At 41.9% G+C, this 21,947-nt stretch overlaps 1 protein-coding gene across 2 annotated transcripts; it reads left to right on the top strand.

The window, feature by feature from the left end:
- The first annotated feature begins 57 nt into the window (after nucleotides 1-57).
- LOC118376746 (CCR4-NOT transcription complex subunit 6-like) lies at nucleotides 58-19,408 on the top strand. Of its 2 annotated transcripts, none has more exons than XM_035763504.2 (12): nucleotides 58-602; nucleotides 1,341-1,465; nucleotides 1,794-1,980; nucleotides 2,224-2,309; nucleotides 2,412-2,516; nucleotides 2,597-2,665; nucleotides 2,814-2,971; nucleotides 3,138-3,292; nucleotides 3,985-4,139; nucleotides 12,775-13,008; nucleotides 13,242-13,450; nucleotides 14,725-19,408. In XM_035763504.2, exons 1-12 carry the CDS (start codon nucleotides 589-591, stop codon nucleotides 14,959-14,961), a joined length of 1,734 nt encoding a protein of 577 aa, XP_035619397.1. In that variant the 5' UTR covers nucleotides 58-588; the 3' UTR covers nucleotides 14,962-19,408. The 2 variants fall into 2 exon arrangements, with proteins under 2 accessions (XP_035619397.1, XP_035619398.1); XM_035763505.2 differs by having other exon boundaries at nucleotides 67-490.
- Nucleotides 19,409-21,947: the final 2,539 nt, after the last annotated feature.

Genomic DNA, 21,947 nt, shown 5'->3' with positions numbered 1-21,947 from the left:
TCAGAAGAAGTAAGCCAGTAATTCCAGACCCATATGCTGATAGTTTGCATGGTCTCCAGTCAAGTGAAGAAACAAGTGTATGAAGAACATAGTTTAGTGTATAGCTCAGCCTGCCCCTTCATTAGGAGTTGGATTACAGTGGCCATGATTTGCTCATTATAATGACCAATGAATGGTTCACCTCATTAAGTTCAGAGCCATGTGATATCATAGCAGTTTGATTAACAGCTGTTGATTCTTGAACACACCCCTGAAGTTGCGTTTGGTCCATACATTTTCACCCAAAGTCGTTAGTTCAACCACAGATGGTGCGGTCCGTCCAAAAGTCAGCCAATAGCATCAAGCGTTGTCATCGTAGAGAAGGAAAAAAAGAGTCCTGACAGTCGCCATGATGCTTGTTTTCTCCCTGTGATACAGCAGCGGAAACGAGTGAAGCAAGTAGAAACAAAAGAGCACGCACACGTCCTCGCGAGTTGGTATGCGTTTGCAGGTAAAACATCAACACAAGCGACGAGTTTATTTGGATGAGACAGATCCACAACTCATGTTTCAAATTACTACTGCGTGGATATTACCTTACCTGGCCATATGAAGTCGGACAGGTTAGAAAATTGTGGCTATCTGGCTTTCAGCGGGGGTTTGCTAGTTAGCCATAACATAAGTGAGTTAGCTAGTTAACGTTTGCTGTTGCTCAGCTAGCCTAGCTCATATGTTATGGTCTGTTATAAAATAATTACGCGAACCTTATCTTAATTAATTGGTTAGCTAACTATCATTCTCGCGAAGTTATTCGGTATTCATGACCGTTAGCTAACGTGCTACCTAGCCCCTAGCTAACATGTTAGGCCAGTTAGCAATTGTTTTCCTGACTTTATGGCTTCAACGCGCCACTCAATTAGCTGGAAAGCCACTTTGTTATAATTAGCTGGTGATTGTGGTTATTGCTTTGTGCGACCTGGTGTGTAGCTAGCTAATTGGCTAGTTATTTAACTTAAGTCATACCATGAATATTACATAAATGCAACTTTATTTAAATCACTGTGCGGTAATCTGTAAAACAATACATTCTCGTGACATTGTAACTGAGTTAATTATTTCTGAAGTTAGTATCTGCCACACCTTTCTTGAGCCTCATTTCCAGAAGTTGTCAAACTCAAATGACACCCTCTTGAAAAGTTACAAGGATGTGCTGAATGGCCGGCCTGTGCGTGTTTGCAAAGTAGAATTAGTGAAGTCATTCTTTAAAAAAATGTTAGATTTGCACAATGTATACCTCAAGGTGTTTGGAATGTATTTTATCAGTGAATAATGTTAATAGTTATTAAACCTTTTCTACACAGTGTTACAGCAGGAATGCCCAAAGAAAAATATGACCCGCCAGACCCCAGGCGGATGTACACCATCATGTCAACTGAGGAGGCAGCCAATGGAAAGAAGTCTTACTGGCCTGAGCTGGAAATCACTGGTGAGCACGGCAGGGGTTGGCCCGGAGGCTGTGGAGGGGTGCTGTTCTCATATTAGGACTCAGCATGTGGGGATAGTCTAGGCCAGTTTCTCTCAACCTTTTTTGTAACGTGACCAGCATTCTCGTCATCCTTTGAGTATAAGGGCCTCTATTATAGGCCTGTATTTTGTCTCGACCAGGAAGTCCAGCATGAGTGTTTACTTATGTCCATTCAAATTGGGTAGAAGTCAACCTGTATCTGCTTTGCATAGAAAGCCATCAAACAGAGACCTGACTCACCAGTGTATGTTTATCTACCGGTCTCCCCCCTCCACATTTCTGTCTCCAGGTAATGTCAGGAGCCTGAGCCCATCTCTGTGGACTCTGACCCACCTCACTGCCCTACACATCGCTGACAACTGTCTGTCGCGCATCCCACCCGACATTGCCAAACTACACAACCTGTTGTACCTGGATCTATCGTCCAATAAGATCAGGAGCCTGCCGGCAGAGCTCGGCAACATGGTGTCTCTCAGGTGATTCGCTGGGAACCATGATTCCCACGATTCACTTTGATCTAAACTGGGCTTGTAACTGGTTGGTGCTGAAAATAACCATTGTCCCATTTTAAAAAGCCTGTTTGGTTGACAGAAGATTTGCTTTTGCCTGTATTGATGACTGGTCAATGTGTTTATGGTTTATGGGAAGGTTGAGGAAGGGGCTGTATTCAGGGGGGCTAGTCTCTGACACTTGCGTTTCCATGTGTCCGCCCTCAACAGGGAACTGCTTTTAAATAACAACCAGTTGCGGGTTCTTCCATTTGAATTGGGGAAACTGTTTCAGTTACAAACACTGGGGTTGAAAGGTGAGTGTGGCTTATCGTCTTGGTAACAATTCTGAGACCCCATTGTTGATCCCGTAGCATTTATTTGATGTCATTCAACATTGTGTTCTTCACTCCTAACAGGAAACCCTCTTGCACAAGAAATCATGAGCCTGTACCAGGAGCATGATGGCACCAGGAAACTGCTCAACTACCTGCTGGACAATCTGGCAGGTTCAATCAAATGCAGTAAGTCTGCCTCTCTCACTGTTTTTGGTACTATTTTTAAAAATAATATCTATGGCTAAGGTGGACAACTGTCTTCCCAGCCCCCACAGAGCAGCCCCCGTCCCGGTCGTGGATCGCACTTCAGGAGCCTGACCAGACGAGGCCTTCTGGTGAGAATCCAGCAGACAGTCCCTGTACACACAGTACCCCAGCACATGACACAAAACCACAATTCAATATAAGTATAAATTACGAGGAAAAAGCATTAAGGTGAATAAGATGCTATTTCCTATTTTTCTCCCTGTTCCTCCCTCTCAGCATTGTTCTCTGTTATGTGCTACAACGTGCTGTGTGATAAGTACGCCACACGCCAGCTCTACGGCTACTGCCCCTCCTGGGCCCTCAACTGGGAGTACAGGAAGAAGTCCATCATGCAGGAGATCATGAACTGCAGCGCTGACATCATCAGCCTACAGGTACGTGTTTACTTCAACCAGGAATAAACGGCTTTTGTCCTTTTGGTTTCTCTGATCAATTAATGTAACTGATTGCCCAAATTGCGCACACTGGATTTGTCTGGTACATCTTATGGTTGCATTCAGTCATATCTGTCCACTCATGTTATTGCTTTGTTTTCAACAGGAAGTGGAGACGGAGCAGTACTACCAGTACTTCCTGCCAGAGCTGAAGGAGCAGGGCTATGAGGGCTTCTTCAGCCCCAAGTCTCGAGCCAGAACCATGCATGAGTCTGACCGCAAACATGTGGACGGGTGCGCAGTATTCTACAGGACAGAAAAGTGAGTGCAACTGAAGTTTCCCCCTGACCTCAACACTCAATTGCTAGGTATCCATACCATTGGCAACAGATTTTAATTTGAATATAAAAAAATTACTAGTTACATTGGTTTCCATTGTATTTTAATCTCCGCTGATGGCTATATAGCTAATGTGCCCACTCTGGTCTTGACACATGCTCTCTAGCCAACAGTTTGCAGATGGGATGGGTAGGCTACCTACATGATGAGATTATTATGCATAAGGGCAATTTATTTGTCAAACAGCAACCAAGTATCGATCATGTCACCAGAATAACACCCTTGATTGTTATTGGAGAGGAACAGAAAGCTCATCACCGTGCACTTTCACTACCCTGAAATTAATAGTTTATTTAATCTGTAGCCTAATAACCTGCATGCTTTTCCGAGTTGTAGTGGGAGGACAACACGTCATCGCCTGACTCAAGTTTATTTAATGTGATGGTTATCAATATTACATTTTTTAAACAAAGATCCCACCTTGTCTACATTTGGAAAGTTAATCTGACAAATGTGATGTTTCTGTCTGTTTCTATCTGACTTTAATTGCATAAAGGTTGGATGGAAACTTGGTTAGTGATAGACTTTTATAACACCTCTCCCTGCTTCTCTCCCTGTCCCTCTCCCTGTCCACCCTTGCTTCTCTCTTTCTTGCTCTGTCCTCCCTCTCTCAGGTTCAGCGTGGTGCAGAAGCACACGGTGGAGTTTAACCAGCTAGCCATGGCTAACTCTGAGGGCTCTGAGGCCATGCTCAACAGGGTCATGACCAAGGACAACATCGGAGTGGCCGTACTGCTGGAGGTCCGCAAGGAGATGATGGAGGAATCCTGTGAGTACTTATGGCCCTGTCCTATTTCTCACCCTAGACCCTGCCCGTGGCCCAGTCCTATTTCACACCCTAGACCCCACACCTAGCATCTGGTTCTTACTCCTTTGGAGTTCATAAGACTGAACAAGTGTAAGTAGGGTTGCAACGATATGACATTTTTGGCCGATTCCAATATCGCCCCCCCCCCAAAAAATAAAGATATTTAACATTTTAGCAACCTTGTAAGCGTTCTAGTTACAGTTAAATAGTTTAAATGGTGTCATATGTTAATTTGTTCAGTTAGGAACAAATTTAACTTAAATTAGAAAAATGACACATCCGTGATTGTATTCTATCGCACGACAGACACATATTTTAGCTGACCTGCGTTACAAAGATGGTGAAGTTGTTGGTTTCTCTTCCTACTATCCATTTTTGACCGTATGGAGAAACTTAAATGCTTTCAAATAAATATTGGTTTTAAACTAAAATGCAGTTAATCATTTTAGCTTTAAATGCTTGGCAAAATGACTCGACTGTCGTAAACTGCTATAAATGGCACAACTTAACCTTTTCAAATGTGCTCAACTGACTTGATTAGTAAAATGAGAGCAAATTTACAACTCATCTAATCTTTCATTTAAGAAATATATATATATATATTTTTTTTACACTTTATAATTAAATGGACCTATGCCAGCCATGAATGAACAACAGAAAATCCATTGGGCTTAGTAAACATTTTTCCAGTGACACTAGATGCTTGGGTTACAATATGACCAACCATTTACAATTTTAACATTTGGAGGTTTTTCTTCACAAAGAGGACCTGCTCGGCTTTGTCAAGAGAATCTTTTTTTCGTCTACAATGTATGAAGCAGCACTGAAAAGGTGCTCACTGGCCACACTAGTACAGGGAGAACCAAGGCTAGGATGGGGGCATGGGGGAAACGGTGCTTGTTCCTTCTCCAGTATCCAAGTGCATCTTTCCTGGGAATGGTAGGTTCTCAGGTATCCTAGTATCTGCAAATAATGGGGGGGTAGTAGTACATTTTAATACAACGTATTGCTTTATTCCTTCATTTCAAAGGATCATATAGTTGTAGGTTCAGTTCACAGCCAGTTGCACCGTGTGCCATGCATGGCAAACTGGCGACTCCGTATTCTTCCGAAGCCTTTGTCGTGTTACGTGCATTATCACGATTCACAGAGTGAACTTTTTGGGAGATTTTCCGAGTTTCAAACATTTTCTCAAATGCCATTGAAAAGGCAGCCGCTGTATGAGAACCAGCACATTCTTGAACATTCAATATGAACCTACCAGGTACCTCCCCAAAGCCTTAAACACAGGCACCCTCATAGATATCATCCTAACCAACTTGCCCTCCAAATACACCTCTGCTGTCTTCAACCAAGATCTCAGCGATCACTGCCTCATTGCCTGCATCCGTAATGGGTCAGCGGTCAAACGACCTCCACTCATCACTGTAAAATGCTCCCTGAAACACTTCAGCGAGCAGACCTTTCTAATCGACCTGGCCGGGGTATCCTGGAAGGATATTGATCTAATCCCGTCAGTAGTGGATGCCTGGATATTTTTTTTAAATGCCTTCCTAACCATCCTAAATAAACATGCCCCATTCAAGAAATTTAGAACCAGGAACAGATATAATATATAATATAATATATAACCAACACAAAAACATCCTATGGAGTTCTGCATTAGCATTAACAACCCTCCAGGCAAGCTTCAATGCCATTCAGCTCTCCTTCCATGGCCTCCAATTGCTCTTAAATACAAGTAAAACTAAATGCATGCTCTTCAACCGATCGCAACCTGCACCTACCCGCTTGTCCAACATCACTACTCTGGACGGCTCTGACTTAGAATACGTGGACAACTACAAATACTTAGGTGTCTGGTTAGACTGTAAACTCTCCTTCCAGACCCATATCAAACATCTCCAATCCAAAGTTAAATCTAGAATTGGCTTCCTATTTCGCAACAAAGCATGCTTCACTCATGCTGCCAAACATACCCTTGTAAAACTGACCATCATACCAATCCTCGACTTTGGCGATGTCATTTACAAAATAGCCTCCAATACCCTACTCAATAAATTGGATGCAGTCTATCACAGTGCAATCTGTTTTGTCACCAAAGCCCCATATACTACCCACCATTGCGACCTGTACGGTCTCGTTGGCTGGCCCTCGCTTCATACTCGTCGCCAAACCCACTGGCTCCATGTCATCTACAAGACCCTGCTAGGTAAAGTCCCCCCTTATCTCAGCTCGCTGGTCACCATAGCATCTCCCACCTGTAGCACACGCTCCAGCAGGTATGTCTCTAGTCACCCACAAAACCAATTCTTTCTTTGGCCGCCTCTCCTTCCAGTTCTCTGCTGCCAATGACTGGAAGGAACTACAAAAATCTCAAACTGGAAACACTTATCTCCCTCACTAGCTTTAAGCACCAACTGTCAGAGCAGCTCACAGATTACTGCACCTGTACATAGCCCACCTATAATTTAGCCCAAACAACTACCTCTTTCCCAACTGTATTTAATTTATTTATTTATTTTGCTCCTTTGCACCCCATTATTTTTATTTCTACTTTGCACATTCCTCTATTGCAAAACTACCATTCCAGTGTTTTACTTGCTATATTGTATTTACTTTGCCACCATGGCCTTTTTGCCTTTACCTCCCTTCTCACCTAATTTGCTCACATTGTATATAGACTTGTTTATACTGTATTATTGACTGTATGTTTGTTTTACTCCATGTATAACTCTGTCGTTGTATCTGTCGAACTGCTTTGCTTTATCTTGGCCAGGTCGCAATTGTAAATGAGAACTTGTTCTCAACTTGCCTACCTGGTTAAATAAAGGTAATAAAAATATATAAATATGGCTTTCCTCGGTACAAAATCCTCGTCAACCAACTGTGCTGTCAGACTCCGCTTGCTCATGGGGCTGATGTCGCTAGTCCAAATGTCAGTTGTGACTCTAATAGCTGCAACACCCATAGCAAGTAGCTCGTGGATGTGCGATTCAACAATACTCCCAACTCTGGTAGGGGAAAATAGTGCCTACTTGGTCGTGTGAACCAGGGCTCGATGTGCTCGACCAGTAGGCGAAAGGCAACATCCACAACAGAGCGGTTGATTGTCAAGGGCAATGAATTACATTATCTTGGCATTAATGGATTTCGCTTTCGAGTTGTCTCGCTGAAATTTTTGCACTGTTTAATCTTCAAAACATTTTCAAAGTAGCTCATCACTGTTTTTCAAAGAAGCTGCACTTCTCATCTTCAGATGAGAAGTGCATCAGCCTTCACTGTGAGTAGCCTATGGCTTCATCTTTATCATTAGATGAGTCAGTGTGCCACTGGACATTTTATTTAGTAGCCTACTGTATGTAGCCTCTCAAATGCAACATGCAAATTATTGGTTTCCCGAGCTGAAATAAAGATCCCAGAAATGTTAAATACACATACATTTGTCTGTAATAAAGCACTTTTTGTGGGGAAACATTTATTCTGGTTGTCTGGGTGGGCCTATGCCAACCCATGGCTGCACCCCTGCTCAGTCGTGAAATCCATATTAGGGCCTAATGAATTTTTCAATTTACAAATTTCCTTATGAACTGAAATGTCATTTATTTTCAGTGTTATATAAAAAATTATGCACGAGAAGGTGTGGTATAGCTAAGGGCTTGGCACAACACAAAGTGGAGTGCCTGTGTACAGCCCTTAGCCATGGTATATTGGCCGTATACCACCAAGCATTGAGATGCCTTATTGCTATTATAAACTGGCTCCAACCTAATTTAGAGCTGTAGAAAGATGCTTTGTCATACCCGTGGTATACGGTCTGATATACCACGTCTGTCAGCCAATCAGCATTCAGAGCTCGAACAACCCAGTTTCTAAATATATATCACACACTAAAAAGTATGTGGACACTCCTTGAAATGAGTGGATTTGTCTATTCCAGCTGTACCTGTTGCTGACAGGTGTATAAAATTGAACACACAGCCATGCAATTTCCATAGACAAACATTGGCAGTGTAATGGCCGTTCTGAAAAGCTCTGACTTTCAACATGGTACCGTCATAGGATGCCACCAAATTGCCCCTGGAAGCAATGTCAGCACAAGAACTGTTCGTCGGGAGCTTCATGAAATGTTTCCATGGCCAAGCAACTGCTCACAAGAACGATCACCATGTGCAATGCCACGCATTGGCTGGAGTGGTGTAAAGCTTGCAGGCATTGTACTCTGGCGCTTTGGAAACGCATTCTCTGAAGTAATGAATCACACTTCACCATCTGCTTGTCTGAGGTTCTGAGCACTCTGGAGCAGGTTTTCATCAAGGATCTCTCTGTACTTTGCTCCGTTCATCTTTCCCTCGATCTTGACTAGTCTCCCAGTCCATGAAAAATATCCCCACAGCATGATACCGCGACCTCCATGCTTCACTGTAGGGATAGTGCCTGGTTTCTCCCAGATGTGATGCTTGGCATTCAGGCCAAAGCGTTAAATCTTGGTTTCCTCTGACCAGAGGCATGCAGGTCCTTTAGGTTCCTTTTGGCAAACTCTTAGCCTCTCTAGGGTACGTGGGACAGTAGCGTCCCACCTGTCAACAGCCAGTGAAAACTGCAGGGCGCCAAATAAAATAAACACATCTCATTCAAATTCCTCAAGCATATTTTACACCATTTTAAAGATGGAATTCTCGTTAATCCAGCCAGTGTCTGATTTCAAAAATGCTTTACAGCAAAAGCACCGCAAACGTTTGTTAGGTCGTCACCAAGTGAGAAAAAAACACAGCCATTTTTCCAGCCAAAGAGGAGCCACAAAAAGCAGAAGTATAGATAGTATAGATACAATTAATCACTGACCTTTGATCTTCATCAGTTGACACTCATGACTTCATGTTACACAATACATGTATTGTAAAGTTTATATTTATATCCAAAAGTCTGAGTTTACATTGGTGCGTTATGTTCAGTAGTTCCTTAACATGCAGTTGATTTGCAGAGAGCCACCTCAGAAATACTCATAAACATTGATAAAAGATACAAGTGTTATTCACAGAATTAAAGATATACTTCTCCTTAATGCAACCGCTGTGTCAGATTTTAAACTTTACGGAAAAAGCAAACATGCAATAATCTGAGTACAGCGTTCAGACGACAAAATCAAGCCAAATTGATATCCGCCATGTTGGAGTCAACAGAATTCAGAAATAGCATTAGAAATATTCACTTACCTTTTGATCTTCAGAATGCACTCCCAGGAATCCCAGTTCCACATTAAATGTTTTGTTAGATAATGTCCATTTATTTCCAAATAGATCCTTTTTTTAGCGTGTTTGGTAAACAAATCCACACTCACGAAGCGGGTCCACCAGTTGCAAACTATGTCCAAAGGTTCCGTTACACTCCATAGAAACCTGTCAAACTAATTATAGAATCAATCTTTAGGATGTTTTTAACAAATCTTCAATAATATTCCAACTGAGAATTCTATTGTCTGTAGAGAAATAATGGAACAGAGCTCGTTCTCACGGGAGCGTGCGAAACCATACAAGGTTCTAAATACAGTTGACATCTAGTAGAAGCCTTAGGAATTGCAACATAACCAATATCCCACTGTAAATTCATTTGAGGCTGACTTAACTTCTTGACGCACCCATCCCATTTGTGGGATCATTTTCATCAACATCTGCTAAATTACACAGCGCCAATTAAATTACAAAAAATATTTCATTTTCATGAAATCACAAGTGCAATGTAGCAAAACACAGCTTTGCTTGTTAATCCACCTGGCGTGTTAGATTTCAATAAATCTTTTCGGCGAAAGCTATCCAAGTGTTTATGTAAGCACTTCTCTCTCAGTAGGCAAAATGTTACAAACGGCTAGCAGCCAAGTAGATTGGTCACGAAAGTAAAAGCAATAAATTAAATCGCTTTTCATCTTCGGATGTTTGCACTCACGAGACTCCCAGTAAACCAAATGTTCCTTTTGTTCCGTAAAGATGATTTTTATATCCAAAATACCTCCATTTGGTTGGCACGGGATCAAATCAACAGGCTCGAGCGGTCACGACATCGCAGACAAATTCCAAATAGTATCCGTAATGATCGAGGAAACATGTCAAATGTTTTTATAATCAAGCCTCAGGTTGTTTTTACAATATATAATCGATAATATATCAACTGGGAATGTAGCTTCAGAGAGAGAGAATGGATGCTCCATTCTGTTGCGCATACAAAACGCTACTGGCACCCAGCCATACAATGACACGATGTGACCTTCCTTGCTCATTTTTCAAAATAAAGGCATGAAACTGTCTGAAGACTTCACACCATAGGGAAGCTGTAGGAAAAGGAATCTGGCTGATATCCCTTTTAAATGGAGCGACGGCAGGTTATGGAACATGGCGTTTTCAAAATAGAAGCCACTTCCTGGTTGGATTTCCCCCAGGTTTTCGCCTGCAATATCAGTTCTGTTGTACTTTTTTTTTTATTTTTTTTTTTTATCTTAATCTGACAAATATGCATATTCTGGGCCTGAGAAATAGGCAGTTAAATTTGGGTAGGTTTTTAATCCAAAAATCTAAATACTGCCCCCTACACGAGGTTCACAAGGCCCATTTGCGAAAAAAGCAGAATCATTGCACGAATGTACCTAACCATACACCTCAATGCCTTTAAAATCAATACACAGAAGTATATTTTTTTAAAACCTCCATATATAGTTCAAAGAAATTCATGTTAGCAGGCAATATTAAACTAGGGAATTTGTCACCTCTCGTTCATTGCACGCAGAGTCAGGATATATGCAACCGCTTGGGCCGCCTGGCTCTTTGTGAACTAATTTGCCAGAATTTTACATGATTATGACATAACATTGAAGGTTGTGCAATGTAATGGCAATATTTTGACTTATGGATGCCACCCGTTAGATAAAATATGGAACTGTTCCGTATTTCATTGAAAGAATAAACGTTTTGTTTTCGACATGATATTTTCTGGATTTTACCCTATTAATGACCAAAGGCTCATATTTCTATGTTATAATTAAGTTTACGATTTGATAGAGCAGTCTGTCTGAGCGGTGGTAGGCAGCAGCAGGCTCGTAAGCATTCATTCTAACAGCACTTTCCTGCGTTGGCCAGCAGCTCTTAGCAATGCTTCAAGCATTGCGCTGTTTATGACTTCAAGCCTATCAACCCTCGAGATTAGGCTGGCAATACTAAAGTACCTATTAGAACATCCAATAGTCAAAGGTATATGAAATAGTCATACAATAACTACAACCCATTGACACTGACCCAACTCCAGCCATTTTAATAATGGGAATTGATGGGAATTATGTAAATATATCACTAGCCACTTTAAACAATGCTACCTTATATAATGTTACTTACCCTACATTATTCATCTCATATGCATATGTATATACTGACATCATCGACTGCATCCTTATGTAACACATGTATCACTAGCCACTTTAACTATGCCACTTTGTTTACTTTGTCTACAACTCATCTCATATGTATATACTGTACTCGATACCATCTACTGTATGCTGCTCTGTACCATCACTCATTCATATATCCTTATGTACATATTCCTTAGGACACTGTGTATAAGACAGTAGTTTTGGAATTGTTAGTTAGATTACTTGTTGGTTATCACTGCATTGTCGGAACTAGAAGCACAAGCATTTCGCTACACTCGCATTTAACATCTGCTAACCATGTGTATGTGACAAATAAAATTTGATTTGATTTGACCTAAAACTTCTTACCTGGGAATATTGAAGACTCATAATAAAAGGAACCACCAGCTTTCATATGTTCTGAGCAAGGAACTGAAACGTTAGCTTTTTTACATGGCGCATATTGCACTTTTACATTCTTCAACACTTTGTTTTTGCATTATTTAAACCAAATTGAACATGTTTCATTATTTGAGACTAGATTGATTTTATTGATGTATTATATCAAGTTAAAATAAGTGTTCATTCAGTATTGTTATTGTCATTATTTTTTATATAAATCGTCCGATTAATCAGTAGCTGCCTTTTTTGGTCCTCCAATAATCGGTATCGGCGTTGAAAAATCCTAATCGGTCAACCTCTAAGGTCTACATCTGTTTTATTCGATCCATGTGAGAAATATTTGATTTTAGTATCATAGCAAAGGGTCTGAATACTTAAGTAAAGGTATTTCTGCTTTTTTATTTTTAATACATTTACAAACATTTCCAATCTGGTTTTAGCTTTATCATTATGGGATATTGTGTGTAGATTCATGCTTTAGAAAACTAACTTTAACAATGTGGTAGAAAGTCAAGGGGGTGTGACTTCAATCCGAATGCACTGTATGTGTAATCGATTAAACTAAAATATTTTATTGTCGCTTCATTGACCTGGGCTATTGTTTGAATTCAAGACCAGATTGATCTGTTTGTCAGTGTCTGAGTAGTCAATGCCCGGGGCCTGTGATTTTCTTAATCTGGCCCAGTGTGTACAACTCTTTTTACTTCAAAAGGGGAGTGACTGCTGCGCTTCCCTGTCTTGAGTTTTCCTTGGCTGTGCTCTGCCTTTAAAGTAAACCCCAAACTTCTCTCTCCTCTCTAGCGGGGAAGTCTCTGCACGGCATGGAGAAACAGCTCCTACTGGTGGCCAATGCCCACATGCACTGGGACCCGGAGTACTCTGACGTCAAGCTGGTCCAGACCATGATGTTCCTGTCTGAGGTGAAGAACATCGTGGATAAGGCCACGCGCAGCCTCAAACTCTCCTCTGTCTCTGGGGAGACCAACAGCATCCCTCTAGTGCTTTGTGCTGACCTCAACTCTCTGCCAGACTCTGGTGAGTGACTGAGTTAGAAAGGAAGGTAAAGGTACAAGCAAGCAGTGTAGTGATGGGCACACTAGCTGCCTGTTAGGTGATGGTTACTGTGAAGGAAGTATGCGAGGTGGACAAGTGTCTTCATTGTGTTCAGTAGGGCAATGGAAAATGAACATATGTCTTATTGAATGTTTAGTTGGCTCATTCCCCCATATTGAACCGGACCAATGTAAATCCCTACCGTCTCTCCCCAGGCGTGGTGGAGTACCTGAGTCAAGGTGGAGTGGACTGCACCCACAAGGACTTCAAGGAGCTGCGCTACCTCGACAGCCTCACCAACTTTAACTGCAACGGCAAGAACGGGAACTCCACGTCCAACTCCAGGATCACCCACGGCTTCAAGCTGAAGAGCGCCTACGAGGACAGCCTGATGCCTTACACCAACTACACCTTCGACTTCAAGGTGAGGGAGGCGCTCAATCACAAGCACATCAGAAGCACTGTCTCAGGCCTTCTCTTGACATATTACAGATTGCCTTTTGATCTGGTCCTGATTAGTCAGGAAATCCTGTTTTTCTGACATTACAATTGACCTAATCCCCCCACTGTTGTCAGTCTTTACTGGAACGTACACCTGCTTTGTAAAGGTTTCATCTAATCTGACGTGTGCAGAAAAATAATTGCCTGCTTTTGACCCAAAAATACACAAGCTGACATTGCTGGACAATGTCTGGCAGAATACATCCTGATTTATTTTAAAGAAATAAAAAGTATAATAAATCACATTTTATGGAGGTTGGTGCAGGTCTTTCCAATTGCATTATCTCTGTAGCTTACTCAGTCTACCTGCCTGTTTTGAAGTCAGACTTGCAACGTTGAATCAACTGGTACTAGCCCGCACCAAAGAGGTTGACATACATGGCTGTATGCCTGCAGGGAGAAGTGTTTGTACAGAAATGTCATATCATTCCATTTTAAGGAAGAGTATAATTTACTTCTCTTTTCCTGTACATCAATAAATATTTAGTTATGAAGATGTGTAAAAAATGCTGCTCAATAAAAATCCCTGTTCACATGTGTAGGCAATGTCATGGCGGCATTGGCAAGCTAAGCTCATGCACATTAACATTTCATCGTGTCTAATGGTCATCTTGTGCCGATCTGCACATGGACAGGCCTTCAAATCAAAGGCATGTCAGTTTGTCACTTTCACAACGTTGGAGAAATAACATGTTCAACTTAAGACATTGGCTCCAATTTAGGCTGTGCCTTTAGAGATCGAGCAAATTGACAACCCAAGAAGGAATTTTTCACCTTTATTGACTTCTCAAACCCAAGACCCTGGCAGTCTGCTTCGCTAGCGTTCCCTGAAGTATTGCGCGGTGGCCCTCTGGGTTTAGAAACTCTGCTGACATTTTTTTTCTGTTAGGCCTAAGGTTAGCCAACAGTCTAAGGTAGTGTGCGGTGAACTTGAGTCTGTCTAAACTGCTAGTACAAATCACATTGGACATGTAGGCTTTCTGTTACGTGTAGCAGTTTGTCCTTTGGATTGTTTATTATTTTTGCTTGTGTAGATCAATATTCATTGCAGTCACTTGCATGTGGTCTGTGCACTCCTAAAACGGCATTAGCCACATGACGATCTATTTGGGGTCTGCCAATTGCCCGGCACACATTTTCCCTAACAGAGGCTGCTCCTCACTCATCCCCCTCTGTTTTTTTTTTCTCTCTCCTCAGGGTGTGATTGACTACATCTTCTACTCCAAGCCTCAGCTCAATGTGTTGGGCATCCTGGGTCCCCTGGACTCCAACTGGCTCCATGAGAACAGTATCAGCGGCTGTCCGCACCCCCACATCCCTTCTGACCACTTCTCCCTGTTCACCCAGCTGGAGCTGCTGCTGCCCAGCACCCTGCCCCAGGGCCAGGTCAACAACCAGGTCAACGGCATCCACCTGCCTGGAGGCCGCAGGTAGTCGTGAGACATCACCGAGGGGAGGGGGGCGCTGTAATTTGGTTTTCAGCCTCTCCCTCATTGCCTCTCTTCTTCAAACTGAAGGAGCAAGACAAGACAGGCAACCATCCTGTTAAAAAAGAATCAGCCGTACAGTGAGGTCTGGCTGACAGGGATTTCTGTTATTATAGATATATATTTTTTATTTTCCTTGTTTTCATTTTGATAATGCTAAAGTAAATCCTGTCTGTCCATTATATTATCTTGTGTTTTAGATCCCCCTGTCATTCTTACCCATAATGCTTTTGTAACTCCTTAACAGATAAAGGATGGTAGCATCCAATCTCACAATATCCCCTTGGACCATTATAAGTATTGAGATAAATTTTTAGCAGTACCAGCAGACTTGTTGACTTTGACATGACCTGTGCAGTCTTGAACAATGGCACAAGAAAATCTGTCACTTGAGAGCTGTGGACACCCTTCACGAGGCAAGGAGAGAAAGGACACCACTTCTCAATTTGAGCTGATGGTCTGCTGATGGTCTGTCCTATACCAATCTCAAACCAGCAAAAACAGTGTTAGACTTGTCAGTCTCACTCTCCCTACCAGCCAAGGCTCGGTGGGCCTTCGCTTCTCTCTCACCTGGGCTCAATGTGATGGTACTTAGATATCTACCATATATCTGGAGCATCCCATAGGAGAGAGTAGCGCTCCTCCCCTCTGCTACAGGGCCCATCTCTGTGGGTCCACTAGTGTGGTGCTCACCTGGTGCTACCAGTCCTCTGCATTGACTAATATAACTCAGTCCATTGTCTCCCTATCCAAGTGGTGCAATAGAAACTAACCCCACTGGTGCATTAAGATTCACTGTTGAGATTTTTAGATGTGTTATCCTTCAGGCCACCAAATACACTTGTCTGGACCCACGTGTGGCAAGCTTAGCTCTAGTTGGCGCAGGTTTGTCGGCTTGCCGGTCAGGTATAGTGCTAGAAACGCATCTGGATTCTCTGGACTGAAACCAAATTTTGTGATTTTAGTTGCATAACATGTGGCAATCCCCTTTTGCACACTACCTCCTGTTTGCGTACACATCCATTTTCTTGTTCATGACTTCATTTGGACCAGTTACCACCTTTCGTAATAGGGAATGGGGTTTTGGCTGAGGGGCAATGGGATGGGGAATTGTTAACAAATTTCACTTTAGTTTGTTACTTTTTAAGCAGAGGGAGGTCACTAGCTGATTTGCAGGAGTTTAAACCAGCAATCCTCTCACGGTCACACACAGATCTTGTAGCGCTGTCTCTTGAGGCCAGTAGTGACTTTCCCCCAGCCATAAATTCCGTACTCTACAGCAGTGGGGTTTTTCCACCAGTGTTTGTACAGAATATAAATGTAGATTCAGTCTTTACATGATTGTATATGAGCCACTAAAGACCTGTTTTCTGGCGGTTTTTGTACTGATCTTGTTTGAGGAAAATACAGGATTGTATTGTAAACTATGACTACATTTTTATCCATGAAATGTTAAGAAATTCAAATTACCAGCTTGTACAAAAGACGTAAGGGGTTGTTCTGGGCGTTCACTCCCCCCCCTGTTAACTGTTTTTATGTATAAGTATTGATTGGTTTCCTGCTGTCGTTTTGATTTGAGGGCATGTTGCTCAGGTTGTAAATAGATCTACTGACGAAACCTCCTGATGCTTCTCACCCATTCTATTAATAAGCCTTCCTGCCACCAACCTAACCTACCATTCATCCATTCACAGTTCAGGCCATAGTAACACCAAGGCCCGTATTCACAAAAGCCTACGAGTGGGACTGCTGATCTAGGATCTGTCCATATTATTCATTATGATCTAAAAGACACAACTGATCCTTACTCTGAGACACTTTGTGGATACCATTAACACCCTATTCCCTTTAGTGTACTACTGTTGACCAGTCCTGTGTGGCTCTGGTCTCGAGTGTACTACATGGGGAAATAGGGTGTCATTTCAGATTTGTCCTAAGAGGGATTTCACATCACACCTCCACTCTCCCATAATTCCAGTGTTGTACAACCGGAACATTGTGCCTCACCGTCGCAGTTTGTAGTCTTGCACTATTTACAATTGGCAAACGCCGGAACAACCTCTTCGGTTTATTTTTAAATACTGTGGAGACATTTGTGAAGATTTGATGTGCTTTTGGCTTATGTTAGGGATATTCTTTTTTGTATGAGCTGTGAGCATGTTATGGGGTGTGTGTGTATCTCTCCTCCTGGGTGAGCCATCTAGTAATCAGGTATGGAATATTTTTCTTGTTTTTTTCTGGGGCAAAGCAAAGACCTCTTGTAAAGCCCCCTCGGTTCCATAATGTTTTGCACCCTCCTAGAACCCCTTTATTGTTCCCTTTCCCCATAGCCACTTAGCCTCTCTTGACCCTGCCCCAGCCTCCACCACGGATCTGAATTCTGAATCTACAAAAGCATGTTCCCCTATAACCTCCAACCCCCAGTCCCATGTCATACCCCCTTAACAGTCAAGTGTATTCCTTTAGTCGTGTCTTTTTAACCCCTCTACTGAAGCCCCTGTATGGTTCCAGCCACTCTGGTACCATCTGTAGGGCAAGCTGTCAGGTGGCCCACACAGACATGTTGCTGTTATCTATCTGTTTTATCACCGGGACCAAAACATGAAATATGTCAATAGTGACTGACACTTGCAACTGTCACATTTTTAACAGGAAATGTAATGATGCACACTTATGATAGTTGCCCAGTCTAGCACACAATTTGTCAATTAAATAAAATATGATCACCTTTTAAAGTAAATATGATACTGAAGCCACTGTGCTAAAGTTAGCATTTTTATGAATTTTTACAGAGGAAAAAGATTGAAATATTAATGTCCTTGTTTGAAAGCTGTTTTCGGTCCCTACTTTCCCCATTTGTTTTGAACAGAAACCAATGTCTGGTTTGATAACCCTGAATTGCTGATACTGTTGTAGTAGCTTTTTTGTAAAGTGTGAATAAAATATGTATCATGTTTCCTTTCTAAAATGTTGAATTGTTTTTTTAATATGTATTCTGATTGCTACATTGTTTTCACTTTTACTCATTGCTTTTCCATACCTCTCCAACAACAATGGTTCTCTTTGGTAGTTAATTTGCTTTTCTTTTTTGACTAACTGTGGACTTGGCTGACTTAGGGTTGCTCAAGAAGTGGGCGCAGAATGCTTATTGAAGGATTAATTCCTAATAGTAATTTGCCTTTCCAAACGTGGATATTGAACTTTATTTTTCTCAACTTATTTTGGGGGGTGGGGTTGTCGCTTAGGCTTAAGATGTATGTTGTCTTAGAACCGGGGGAGCGTCTTACTGGTTGATTCAGTTGTAGACCGCACTATTGTTGACTATAGTGTGAAACAAACTCCAGTGTAAAACTAAGCTGAAGGTGTTTTGCTGGTAGATGGACTGGTCCTGTGAGAGCACTATTTGTTCCATCTCACTGTTCTTGGTTCAGTGGCTAAACAGTAGGTCGCCAAGCCTACTAACCCTCACGTTTTGAACCCCCAAAATAGTTTTTGATTGGGGGAATAACACGGCTTGATGTCACCATGAGTTAGTTAGTGACCATTGGTTAGTTAGTGATCACTAATTGTTTACTGTTAACTTCTAGGGTATTTATAGGACTGACTGGCTCCCTGTCAAGTTGTTTTTACTGTTGACTTCTAGATGTTTTGTACGACTCCGACTGCGCTCCCTGTCAGTTGCTTTCTGTCCAAATGTGAAGCACCCTCTTTAACCTTCTATACAGTACATCCAAATACCACTGTAATGACTTGTAGGGCTGTAAGGGAAAGAAAGTATTTTCCTTAACCTGAGTGTTGCATTTATCCATGTCAAAATTATTTTGGCTTGCAATAGTCCTAATTTCAGATGGGTAATTTCCATTCCCCAGAAAGTTGGCAATACCCAGACAGTCAATAAGAAAATGTTTTTGAAAGTTTCAAAATAAAATAATTTATCTAATACATTTTCAGTTATTTTCCCCTATCAAACCGAGGGCAATATCTGCTGATTCCAATCACCCCATTCCAGCATTTTCTTTCCTCCAGCTTGTATATTTAGGCTTCACACTCGCCCCTGCTGATAGTGGTGGTAGGTTGGTCAGGATTGTCAATTTGTAGCTAGCTGAGTACTCTCACTGTGTACATACACTGGACCAACTACTTGTTTACCATTCATGGAATACCAGCAAAAAACACTGGCACAACATTCAAAGAATCAAGTCAGCTGTTTTTAAACTCAATAATACAAAATTAAGGGACAATGGTAAAGTTTATTTAATTATTTTTTGAAATTTTGCCACCTTGGTTCACCTCTGGATGAGTTTTCTGTTGAACACATTTTCTTTACTCCTACCTAGCTATGTATTTTCCTACTTATGGTTGTTATAAATAAATAAATGCAAGTACTGTTTCAATCTGTCTCCCTCTGATTCTTTGCAGTGGATGATATTTTTCTCCCTGTATTATAATATGGGTAGAATATGGATTCCAGTGGCAGATTGTTGCAGCCTGATGTCCCTACTGGATTGAGGACCACGAAGTAGGTAAGGATTTTTATGACCACAAGATGGGGCTTTAAGATCACGAACACCGTTGTGCTGAGTTGTATAAGGATGATGTGGTTTGAACAGATCTGTTGTACATTTCCATGCTGTCAGGGTATTCAGTGAACATTATGACATGTACTGCAGTATAATCCAATATTCTGAGTCACAGGGTGGCTGCTGGGATGAAAAGGGACATTTATGGCTGAGGTAGGGCAGGTGTTTACCCTTAAAATGAGTCGTTTAGGGTTGAACGACCATAGGCACCTTAGAATCGGAAACAGATGGTGGGGTGAACTCGCCTTCCATCCAGAACTAACCCTGATGATGTGCTTATTGCGTAGAGGCATATAGAGCCACACACACTGAGCCTCAGGATCTGTGAAACACACAGCTCTTGAGCCAAAGAGCCAGAATGGTTAGCCTACCTACCTGGCACTATAGGAGGTGTTAAGACAGGACATTAGGAGGGAAGTGCTTTCCCCAACATCATAGGTACAGTAGGTACTGTACAGGTTCTCACTAAATGCTGTTAATCTGGTGGAAAGTGCAATACTGACTGTTTACTGTTCTGTTTACTTTATTTGTCTAGTTTATTGAGCTCCGGTGTATTCTTTATAAAGGCCCAATGCAGCTGCTTTTATCTCTATCAAATCATTTCTGGGTAACAATTAGGCACCTTACTGTGATTGCTTTAACTTAACATTCTCTAAAATAAATTAAAATAGCTTCTTAGCAATGGGAGTGGTCTGATTTTGGAGGGGGAAATGATCTGTTTTTGGCAGATGGGTATGGAACTCTTTCTCACTGGTCTATTAACTCATTTACTGCATGATGTCACCATGAAAGGACAAAACTCCATCCCACCAAAATAGGCTGAACTATCAGGCAGTCTTTTCAAACCGTTCATACAATAAAAGGGAATTCTAATTTTCACAATTTCATTATTCCAACCTCTGAGTGTGGAAATGTATATAAAACACAAATCATGTTTTTGACTGCACTGGGCCTTTAAGTTCTAACAGAAATTGCTGTGAAGTTATTCTCACTGAAATTACCTGTGAAAAAAACACCCATTTCATTTATTTAAGGCTGCTATCGTAGGCCATTCAGCCGGAGCTTTTAAAACATGTTTTTTTGAATTCAATGGCGTTACATTTTTGAAAGATTCGGCTTTTGAGAGACTGAGGTCATGAACCTTTTTCTCGTAAATGTGGAATTTTATGTTGAAGCGGATGTCTGCATGCATGTGTGTGATCCTGCCTGGTTGTCTCCAGTGCTGGCACATCAGTGTTGTGCTAACGTGGCAGCCTGAGTCCAGAAGCCTGCAAAGTGCTTGCAGATGTAGCTTCTATCCTCCTCCTTTTCCCCCTCTTTACAAAAGAAACTCTGCATGACCAAGCGTGAACATGAGGATCAGTAAACATGCCTGCCTTGTGCTCTCTGTCATTGGCACATCACTTGGTGTGTTTGCGTGTGAGTGCATACTTGTCCTTATTTGCTTGTGTATGTATTTGGGTGCTGATGTAGTGTCTCTCCATGGAGGGGGGAGGAGAACGAAGTAGGAGAGAACGGAGCAGGAGGGGAGAACAGAGTCTCTTGTGTGTGAAGCGCTGTTCTACTGTTCTGGGTTCTACTGTTGTTGGTTCCATTAATAAAGCTCCAGAATGGAACACTGAGCCAGATGAGAAATGTAAACACTTATGATGGACAGCAGGGTTCATAAAGCCATCTAGTGATGTGGAGAAATAGGACTGGATTTGAGCCGATGGTTGACATCATCAATGGTAGATTACTTGGCGTGTATTGTTACAACAAAAGTCCTATTTGTAATGTTCTGACTCGCTGTCGCTAAATTCTAACTTTACAAAGATTTTTTTACACACGTGTTCAAAGAGACACCTGAGCTGCAGGCCTGTAAACTTTCACAGTCCTGTTAAAGCTGGGGTGTGTGCTGTATACCGTTTATTAACGAGAAAGGTGAGATGCGTGAGTTATGACAGGCGGCCAACTCACATGGCTGAAACACTCAACCTACTGTGTGTGTGTGTGTGAGTGCCGTGCACATTCCGTGTGTGTGAGCGTGTGTGTTTGGAAGGGATGCAGGTGGTCTTTAACAGAGCAGAAGGGTTTTCTCTGAGAGGAGAGCTGTGTGGTCAGGTGGTAGGCCACATGTGGGTTTCGGTGAAGGGGAGAGGACTAGACTAAGGCGTTATTTCCTATTGCTCTTAAATGTCTAAATTGACCTGTCTAAAGGATCTGTTTGAGTTTGACCTTGTGGAAGTGGGTTTTAGCCTTCTGGTGTGTTTGGTGGTCTACTCTTCATATTTCCACATTAAACATATAAAATGATGTAGAGCTTTGATAAAATCAGATGTGCACGCACCAGTGGAGGCTCCTCAGAGGTGGA

The sequence above is a fragment of the Oncorhynchus keta genome, chromosome 30 (assembly GCF_023373465.1).
Source record: "Oncorhynchus keta strain PuntledgeMale-10-30-2019 chromosome 30, Oket_V2, whole genome shotgun sequence".
Taxonomy (NCBI): domain Eukaryota; kingdom Metazoa; phylum Chordata; class Actinopteri; order Salmoniformes; family Salmonidae; genus Oncorhynchus; species Oncorhynchus keta.
This window is presented reverse-complemented; position numbering and strand designations above follow the sequence as displayed.

Coding starts and splice junctions, on each gene's coding strand:
- LOC118376746 (XM_035763504.2), top strand. Junction 2,517..2,596: donor GGCAGGTTCAATCAAATGCA/GTAAGTCTGCCT, acceptor CTGTCTTCCCAG/CCCCCACAGAGCAGCCCCCG. Junction 2,666..2,813: donor TGACCAGACGAGGCCTTCTG/GTGAGAATCCAG, acceptor CCTCCCTCTCAG/CATTGTTCTCTGTTATGTGC.